The sequence below is a fragment of the Colossoma macropomum genome, unplaced genomic scaffold (assembly GCF_904425465.1).
Source record: "Colossoma macropomum unplaced genomic scaffold, Colossoma_macropomum, whole genome shotgun sequence".
NCBI lineage: Eukaryota > Metazoa > Chordata > Actinopteri > Characiformes > Serrasalmidae > Colossoma > Colossoma macropomum.
The window spans coordinates 2,345,664-2,355,663 of record NW_023494793.1 but is presented as its reverse complement, the minus strand read 5'-3'; the positions used below and the strand labels follow the sequence as shown (position 1 = coordinate 2,355,663).

Genomic DNA, 10,000 nt, shown 5'->3' with positions numbered 1-10,000 from the left:
TCTGTCTGATCCCAATTTTAGCCGAATTCTGTCTGATCCTTACTGTAGATCAAAATAATTGTGTGATCTCAAATAAAGCCTGATAAAAATCTGTCTGATCCCAAAATTCTGTCTGATCCCAACTGTGGATCAAAGTAATTGTGTGATCTCAAGTAAAGCCTGATAAAAATCTGTCTGATTCCAATATTCTGTCTGATCCCAACTGTAGCCCACTAAAATTCTATTTGATTCTAATTATAGCCCATCAAAATTCTATATGATCCCTACTGTAGATCAAAATAATTCTCTGATCCCAAATAAAGCCTGATAAAAATGATCTGATCCCAAAATTCTGTCTAATCCCAACTGTAGCCCGCTGAAATTCTATCTGATCTTGACTGTAACTCACAAAAATTTGATTGATCCTAATTGTAACTCAACATAACTGTGTCTGACCACAAGTGTAGCCCCTTAAAATCCTATCTTCCCAAATATAGCCTGTCAAAATTTTGTCTGAATCCAAAAGACGCCCACCAAAATTTTGTCTAATCCCAAATGTAGCACTTTAAAATTATACCTGATCCTCACAGTAGCTCGACAGAATTCTGTTTGATCCCAAATGCAGCCCATCATAATTCTGTCTGTTTCCAATTGTAGAAGCCATTTTTCACTAATATTACTCTACATTCATTGAGTTTAAAATGTAAATTTTTCTCAGAGGCCCAGGATTTCTAGCCTAATCTCTAATCTGAGCATTTTCCTAATAATCATCTTTAGGTTGTACAGTTTCATTTTCCCAGAGATTGCTAACCTGATGCCAGGTTCTGGAAACAGGATTGAACTTCCTCACACTGTTGAAGTAATCAACACCGTCAAACCCGCCCACGCAGTACACAAAGCCATTTAGGTACACGGACCCATGATAGGCTCGCGGACCCTCCTCATCTGACGTCACGTTTATCCAGCGATCTGCCCTGGCATCATATGCTTCAATGGCATTGGTGGGGCTGCCACCACTCCAGCCACCAATAGCCAGCAGGATGGTGTAGGGCAGGCGAGGGCGGGTCAGAGGGTTTTTGAAGTCTGTGTTACACAGTCCGTTAATGTTCAGGTCATACAGGGCCTTCAGCGCACTGATGATGATGGGCTTGCAGTCTTTGTTGTCTTTCACGAAGGAGTTGTTCTTCACGTTGTTCATGAAGTATTCCGCCGTCATCAGCCCCATCCGCACCTGAGCAACAGCACAGCTGGATAAATACTCTCAAATACTCTGAGCCAGTTTCCTAGACATAGATTAAGCCTAAACACCGACTAAAAGAATGTAAGTCCAATGTATTTGCAATAAAACCCCTTGTGTTCATCTAAAGGTTCTTCCATCATCCAGCATACAAATAAAATATAGAAAAGCTGTAATACACTTTGAAAACATTTCACCACAGGTGTTACTTTGGTAGACGTTTGATTGAACTTCTCATATTTCTTTAGAACAGCATAACATCAACTACAATTCAAGCAAATATGAAATTATTACAAGCAGATTATTACTGTTCAGATTATAACTATGCAAATCAGTTTTGTCTTTGTGCATGCTTTGCAGGGAAACTGATGCAGCAGGGCTTTTTACTTCCACTGTGACTTTTTACAAAGAGGCTAGGCTAGGCTAATCACACACGTTTATCAGAATTTTTGACAATTTAAACTTACAGTAAATTACAGTTGTATGCAAACCTTTGAGTTCCTCTGGTCAAATTACAAGTTTTGTTGATTTTCTAGGTGCAAACGTTGCAGTAAATCTTATATTTTATGTTCAATTTGTTAAACTAAGATTTGCAGAAAAATATCATTTTACAAAAAGGCCTAAAGGGTAAGATAAAAAAAATTGAAAATGCATTTATGAGTCCAGATTCCATTTAGTGAATATTGTAGGCACTGCTTGTACAATTTTAGCCATGAAAAACCTCAGTGTAGGCTGACACTTACCATGTTACACCAGCAGAGGGCAGCTGTTTATTTTTTCCATACCCTTCCATACCCAAAACATACTGGGGAGCTAACTGGCTAACAATCAGCATGTTGACCAGAAAGCGTCAATACAATTTAATAGAGTGCCAGTCCTGAAGCACCAAGAGAACTGGCAGTCACACATGTTTACATCTGTGAAGTGAATCTGTGTCCAAAACCACATACTACTGTACCACACATGCTGTATTAATAAACCAGCTTCCTTTGGGGGTGTACTATTTTTGGCATTCTATTTTGGATGTTTGTTTGTGGTTTTTGATGACTCGTCTTAGACTCAGGAACACGTTATAATTTTTTTTTTATCTTGCATTTAGGGCTTCTGGAGAGGATATGTTAACTTATTTTCACTTGTATGTACTAGATGTGGCATGTAAACACTGTTCAACTTAGTAGAATATAGAATTATATATATATATATATATATATATATATATATATATATATATATATATATATATTACAGTCCATGTATGGAAACTAAGTTGCACAAACAGCCTGGAGTGAATTAACTGTTTCTGTGATGTCACAAAACTATATATTTACCCCCTCCCATTCACACATAAATTGTATGGAGTGATTCAGTCTGTACTCTTATCAGGCACATATCAGGGCAGCCAATCAGAACAGAGCTCACGTATATATCAATATCTCAATGTCTAATCTAATACCATTTTTAAAGGGTGCATATCCTACTTTTTTTTGTATTTTAGTTTTTTCCCCTGTGGCTTCTCTTATGTTTCTGTGGTTTGATTTACCTAAACAGCTGTAATTTCCTTTTCATGATCATTTTCCAGCTTCTCTGCATCCCTTGAAACATAATGATTTAGTTTCTTTGCCTTTAAGACTTGTATATGATGTAAATGACCTCTGTTCTGATTAGCTGTGCCTCATTTAAAAGCAGTCCAGGCTGAAACACACCTTATAACTTAAGCAGCACTTAATTTTCAAAAAAGCAATTGCAATTTTGCATGATATGGGCCCTATATGGCCACGGTAACAAAAACAGCCTGCTTAATTCTAAAGGATAAAGAAAGGTTGGAAAATGGTGACAGAATTATGACCATTTAAATTTCATATGTTGACATCAGGGTAAAAAGTGAGAAAAAAGAATATGGGCCCTTTAAAGTCTCCCTCTGACCTTAGGCAGTAGGGCGGGGAGGTGTCCCTTCCTTTCATTTGGCTCGTGTGAGATCCAGCGCAGGATGGCCTCGAACAGCGTTTCCTCCTGTTTGACGTTGAGGTCGTCCCTCTTGATGATGCTGCTCAGCTGCCTCAGCGACAGCCCCTAGGAAACTCCTCGGACACGCGCACCACCTCTTCAAAGTGGTTCAGGATGAACAGGTAGGCTTTCTGCTGCAGCTGCCAGCACGAGCAGAACTCAGCAAACACCCAGATGCCGATGCAGTTCTCCTCACACAGCTGGTCCTCCAGGAACTGGCAGCAGGCACGCACGACGCCCATGACAGCCAGGTAATCAGCGGCAACCAGCAGCTCCTGTACGTTCTCTTCATTTATGGTGATGGAGCGCGTGTACGCATATTCAATAATAAGGCCCATCATCTCAGGAGAGACTCCAGGGATGCTGTAGACGCGCTTCTCTTTAGGGCTCCAAACGCTGCTGAACAGTCTCCTGAAGAGGAAGCATACCGGTCATAATCATAATCATAATCATAAGCATAGTTAGAACTAGAAAAGTGCAGTTCCTGAGGAAAATGCAGGGTGATTACGCAGCTTAAACAGTTGCTAGGCGGTTGCTATGGTGTTGCCGAACGGTTACTATGGTATTTAATAACGTTGCAAAAGTGTTGATAAGTAGTTGGTGTGGTATCTCATGTGGTTGCTACAGTGTTGCTAAGGTGTTGCTAGGTGGTTGCTAAGGTGTTGTTAGGTGGTTGCTATGATATCCCAAGTTGTTGCTAGGGTGTTGCTAGTTGGTTGCTAAAGTGTTATTAGTTAGTTGCTGTAGTATCCCAGGTAGTTGCTAGGGTGTTCCTAAATGGTTTGCTAAACTGTTATTCATTGGTTGCTATGATATCCCAAGTGGTTGCTAGGTTGTTACTAGGTGGTCGCAATGGTTCTATATGCCATGGTTGCTATGGTTCTATGTGCTATGGTACATGGTTAATAGGATGCTTCTAATGGACTTGTAGCATTACATAAATTGGTTCCACAAACATTTGCACTCCAAAAAAATCATTTAACAATGATTGCACAAGAAAAGGACGTCCAATCAAAAAGCTGTATATAAGGATTTTGGCTAACAGCTCACTCAGCCTCAGCTCTGGATGTCGGCACTCTCTCAGCTCTGACTCTTTCTGTTCTGATCCACATAAGCCCCACATTTCAGAACATCTCAGCTAATAAATGCCGTAGAACAAATCCCCTAAATAAACATGTAGAACGTTTCCTGAACATGCTGCATTTTATTTAAACAGTACTTTTCAAACAAGTTTACAAAGTGCTTCACAGTGGTATTCAGGTTCTTCTCATATTCTGGTATGTAAAGTCGCATGCAAAAGTTTGATAAAATTACGTCTTTTTGTTGATTTTCTAGGTGAAAATAATTTAACACATCTCTACAGAGAACACACTTCTGCACATACAGTTAAGAAATAAAACAGAAAAGGTGTCCTGTGCAAAAATTGTTGTGCGTTTTATTCTGTTTTATTTTTTCCCATGTGTTAAACTCAGCAAATAAATAAAAACTGTGCACTAAAATGTGTGTTAATTTATTTTAATTTGAAAAACAACAAAACATTTAATTTTACCAGGAGTGTTCAAACTTTCACATATTATGGTATGTCACAGTTCCTCTGTCCTGGCTCTGCCTGGCTGTGTGTTGTTTACCCTCTTTCCCAGGGGTCTGTTTCACAAAGTAGAATTTCTAATGCTTCCAGTTAACTTTTTAAGTTTGTTCAGTCTAACTCTGGACTTTCTGTCCCATGAGAGTGAATGACTTTTTACTGGACTACATCACCATAGCAACTTATCCAGGATCATAAACAGCTCTTAGACCCATTCCGCGACAGCCTTCTGACCAATCAGAAACAGCCTTCTGACCAATCAGGGACAGCCTTCTGACCAATTAATTTCTTTTTTATTTCTTCTTTGTAGTTTTGGTCTTGCTCAGTATTTCCTTCTATTGGGAAATGCATATATCTCCTGCCTTAAAGTCTCAATTGTGACAATTTTGCACCGCTGCTGTGGTCATGCAGCATTAATGTATTGTATGAGGCTCAATTTACTAAAACAAGCATGAAAAATTTATTTAATGTATTAAATGTGTTCAGAATTCCTAATACTTGCCCTGCAATAGACTGGCGACCTGTCCAGGGTGTATCCTGCCTTCCGCCCAATGACAGCTGGGATAGGCTCCAGCACCCCACCGCGACCCAGAAGGATAAGCGGTTTAGATGATGTATGTATGTATGTATGTATAATTCCTAATACTAATCTTGACTCATCAACCGTCTCATTAAAGGCCCATAAGACTGAACTGATCAGTCTTGATCTTTTTCTTTTTTTTGGGCCAAAATCAAACTTTTAAAATGTGTAAAGGTCCAATAAGGCTTGGCAGTAATATTATTAATAATATTTCTTAAAAACAAACATTTCATTTTAGTTGCAAAATGTTAACACACTTTTTACAGCTGAAAACTGAAAAGCCGAAATATTATTTTCAATTGATAAAGTAATATTAATATTAATATTACTTTATATGACATATTAATATTAATATGAAATAACAGCGTTAGTACACACAATATGAAGAACTGACCCAATGTATATGTTAGTTTGGACACATGATTATAAACTGATATGATGTTTTTGTCCTTTATGGAAATTTTCATCATCCTGATTTCCTGATGGGTTAATATTTATGTACATAAAAGTTGTTTTGAGGAAAGACAGTAAAGAACACTTGACTTGATGTGACTGTGTAGTGTATCGTGATCATTTTACAGTCTCTTCATGTCGAGCTGGATGTGCAGCTGTTCTTTAGACTCTGACCTGAAATAGGAGCTACAGCCACACAGGATGATTTTGTGAGCGCTGAATTCAACGCCATCCACCTTGATGAGAACGTCACAGTGTTCTCCCTCCAGCCGGTGTTCATTGAAGATGGTGCAGGCTGTTGGACTCATCTCACGTTCATCGTGGCGCCCCCTGAAGGACGTGCACTGCTGCTCCTGCTCACTCATTCTCACCACAGTGGGACAGATTCCGAAATGGAATCTTCATACTCGGATTGTTCAGTGCTGAAGTTCCATAAATGCTGTCTGTGACATCACAGCGATGTGTGTATTGTTGGGTTAATACAGCCAGTGAGGCCCTTCTCAGGGCCTCAGGGCCTCTACAAGGACCTTCTTCTTCATCTGAAAGAAAATATTTATCTGAAATAAAATAAATTACATGTCTGAAATAGATTATTGTTATGTAATAGAATCGTTTTATTTTGTATTAAATTTTGGTTGAAAAAATTATTAAAATCTTAACACGCTAATGGGAAATCTATCCAATCAGAATTGTTTTTCTCTGTGGTATCTACATAAAAACAGCCAAGCGTGCTCTACCAATGGTTGGGACTTCAGGAGCCAGATAGAAGTTAAAAAACAATAAGAAACTGATGTGGATTCAACCAATCATGCTTTCGTTTTCAATAGGTGGGAACTACTAGCTGAGAAAAAATCCTTCTAGGATTTCTGGAAGTCACTGGATATGTCACTGACTACACACTTAAAAATGATGGTTCTTCAAGGGTTCTTGAGTGAAGAAAATGGTTCTATCTTGAACCATGAACACTCAAGGAATCCTTTCATGATTAAAGGTTGCCTTGCATTATGAAAGAGTTCTTCCTATTGATGTAGAATGTGCTGTAGATGGTTCTATATAGAACTTTTCTGCTGTTGTAACAAGCCCTGACATTGTAACAATAAAAGAAAGAACCTTTTTTGACGCTCTATAGCACCCTTTTCAAAAAGGTTCTATATAGAAACATATACAGCACATTCTCCATCAATCTAAAGAACCTTTTTCACAATGCAAAGAACCCTATAATCATGCAAAGTGTTCTTTGAATCTTCGTTTGTCTACATAGAACCATTTTCTAAACTAAAGAACCCTTGAAGAACCATCATTTTTAAGTGTGTATGGTCTAATGAGGTTTGCAGCAGTAGTTGGCAAAAACTTCAAATGAACAAATGAAAAACTTCAGAGAGGTTAGATAAAGTGCCAAAAACATTTCCACACTGCTTTCCGAAATGTTTGTCTGCTTTCCTGTTTTCTTAGGCCAAATCCCATTTCTTCTTTTTACCCCTACCCCTTATTTTCGAGTGTCACCCTAACCCCTTGGAAATGAGTTACAAGGGGTAGTGCTTGAAATCTTGCCCTATTAAATGGGACCCCTAAAACTCCTTCATTAACAGCTACTAGTGGTGCTCTGTAGGTGACCCGGCCGGTCTTCAGTGATAGCAGAGAAGGGAAAAGTTCAGCTCCTCACTGCTGGGCTTTAGTTACATTTAGGGAATCATATGCTTTCAAAAAGGGGGGCAATTATTTATTATCGCCCACCGCTAATTCTTCAGTGATATGAAGCTGAAGTCAGATATTCACCAGCTGCTGGACTATTTAAGGTGAAACAGCAAAGTTAGCTAGCTAGCTTGTGAGACATTAGCATGCTATTAGCGATTTTTTATGCTTGTTATGAAGAAAACGACCATAATACACTGAAACGACATTAAACTAAGATAATACAGTGGTTATCGTAATTTTTTAACAGAGAAAATTCTCACATTTATGGGTTTCTTTGGTCAATTGTGCAGCCATCTTGCCGGTTTTTCTTTTTTTCTCATAACACTCCTTTTGGAGCCTCTGAAAAACCTCCGTTTGGAGGGCCATGTAGCTCTAACACTTGACCCTCCCCCCTCTATCTCAACAAAACTGGGGCATCCTAACCCTAGACGTGAATGCGCAAAACAGAGGGCTAAGGGCTGAGTGGTAGGGGCGAGGGGTGAAATGGGATTGGGCCTTTGTATCTTAGTAGTTAAACCAAAAATCACATGCATTCCTACACATGGAGTGTACTACACCACAAGACTCATTCTTAATCAGTTATTGGCCGTTCAGTTCTGGTTAAAATGAAACCAATATCAGGACACAGAAAGAAGGCAAAAAAGAAGACAGACATATACTGACCCTTTTTTGTTTTTTTGGGGGGGTTTTTTCAGTAAACAGGTTAGCCTAAAGTGCCAAACTGAATTTCCCTTTAATTACATTAATTGTTTTGAACAGAGACTAAATTTAGGTCTAATTCTTACTGAAAACACTCTTAAAAAGTTGGCACTTCAAGGGTTCTTTAGTAGAGAAAAAAGATTCTGTATAGAACTATGAACACTCAAAGAAACCTTTGCATGATTAAAGGGTTCTTTGCATCATGAAAGATCTTCAGATTTATGGAAAATCAGAAATGCCACTAGAGTTAATAGAGAAACCAGAATAAACATTGGCTTGGCTTTTCAGAAGTGATGACAACTCTGTCACCCTGAAGGGACACAGGAGTGATGCTGAATTTGCTTTTTTTATTGTTGGACAGGTTCGATATGTAGGGAATTTTCCAGCTTGCTACCAAAAATAGCCAGCTAGATTATTATTGTTGCAAAATTTAATGCTACCCTTGTAATTGTGAAGCTGTTCTGGCTTTATTGCTAACATTATCTGGCTAATTTGCAAATATTAGCCGATTAGTTTGCTAACAGTGCCCTTTTTGCTTCAGAGTTTTGGTAAACTTGTAATTATAAAGTTGTTTTAGCAGTGGAGTTGACATCAGCAGGCTAATTTGCTAATATTAGCCTATTACTTTCCTAACATTGTCTTTTTTGCTTCAGAGTTTGGCCTTTAGAGTTTCATAAACCAAGATAGCCATTATTCTCAAATAATTTCCACTGCTAACATTCGTCTCCTCATAAATTCAAACAATATTTGGCTAACATTACCTAAATAGATATTAGCTAGCTAACATGTGTCCATTAATGTATGCCTCCACTCAGTCAGATATCTAGCTGTTGTGTAAATAGTGATGTTAGTTACCTGGGATGAATCAGGTAACATATCGATACTTTTCCCCTCAGTTGTGAAAAAGAGCAGCTCGAATTAATCTGCAGGGAGCAGGGGACTTCAGAAAAACCCAAATTGCAAAATGTTCTTCTGCACGTTTTGTGCAGTTATATATATCCACTAGAGAGGTCACCAATTCCCCAAATTTACCAAACTTACAAAGTGCAGCTTTAATTGTTTAGTAATGCGTATTATCTCAAGTACTAGTAATTGATGTAATTTTAATGTAAATTAAGAGAAGATAAGATGTTAAGAGAATATATGTTATACTAAAAGTAAAAATGAAATAAAAATATAAACTCTATCCTTCACAAAAAAATAACAATATAAAGAATTATAAATAAATAAAAGTTAAAAAAAAAGTGCTGTAGGCGACCCTGCCAGTCTGCAGTGACAGCAGAGGAGGGTAAAGTTCAGCTCCTCACTGCTGGGCTTTAGTTACATTTAGGGAATCATATGCCTTCAAAGAGGGGGGCAATTATTTATTATCGCCCACCCCTAATTCTTCAGTGATACGAAGCTGAAGTCAGATATTCGCCAATATAAAGAATTATAAATAAATAAAAGTTAAGATATTTACACTGTAAAGATATTTTGCCTGAATTTGACATAGATTATTGCACATGAGGTACTGATTTATATTACACATGGGATGGTGAGGAGTTAACAATAAAAACATTAAGAATAGAAAAGCAAAAAATCTTTACACTATAGAGATATTTAAAAATATTGCACATGGAGTGTTGATTATATTGCACACAGGAAATGGCGATGAATTCACAGTTTATGTTCTGTAGGTGTGTCAGGTGTAATGGGGTGGAGGAGGTTCTAATGGGAGCAGTGCTAACAGCAGCAGGAAGGAAAGACTTGCAATAGCGCTGCTTCA

The 10,000-nt window shown here is 38.1% G+C and overlaps 1 protein-coding gene across 1 annotated transcript in view; it reads right to left on the bottom strand.

Moving 5' to 3' along the window:
- Positions 1-6,203, bottom strand: part of LOC118814019 (kelch-like protein 10) — a 12,790-nt gene extending 6,587 nt beyond the window's left edge. Inside the window, 4 exon segments of the mRNA XM_036579691.1 lie at positions 791-1,210; positions 3,140-3,283; positions 3,286-3,631; positions 6,013-6,203. Coding sequence (XP_036435584.1) covers positions 791-1,210; positions 3,140-3,283; positions 3,286-3,631; positions 6,013-6,203 — 1,101 coding nt within the window.
- Positions 6,204-10,000: the final 3,797 nt, after the last annotated feature.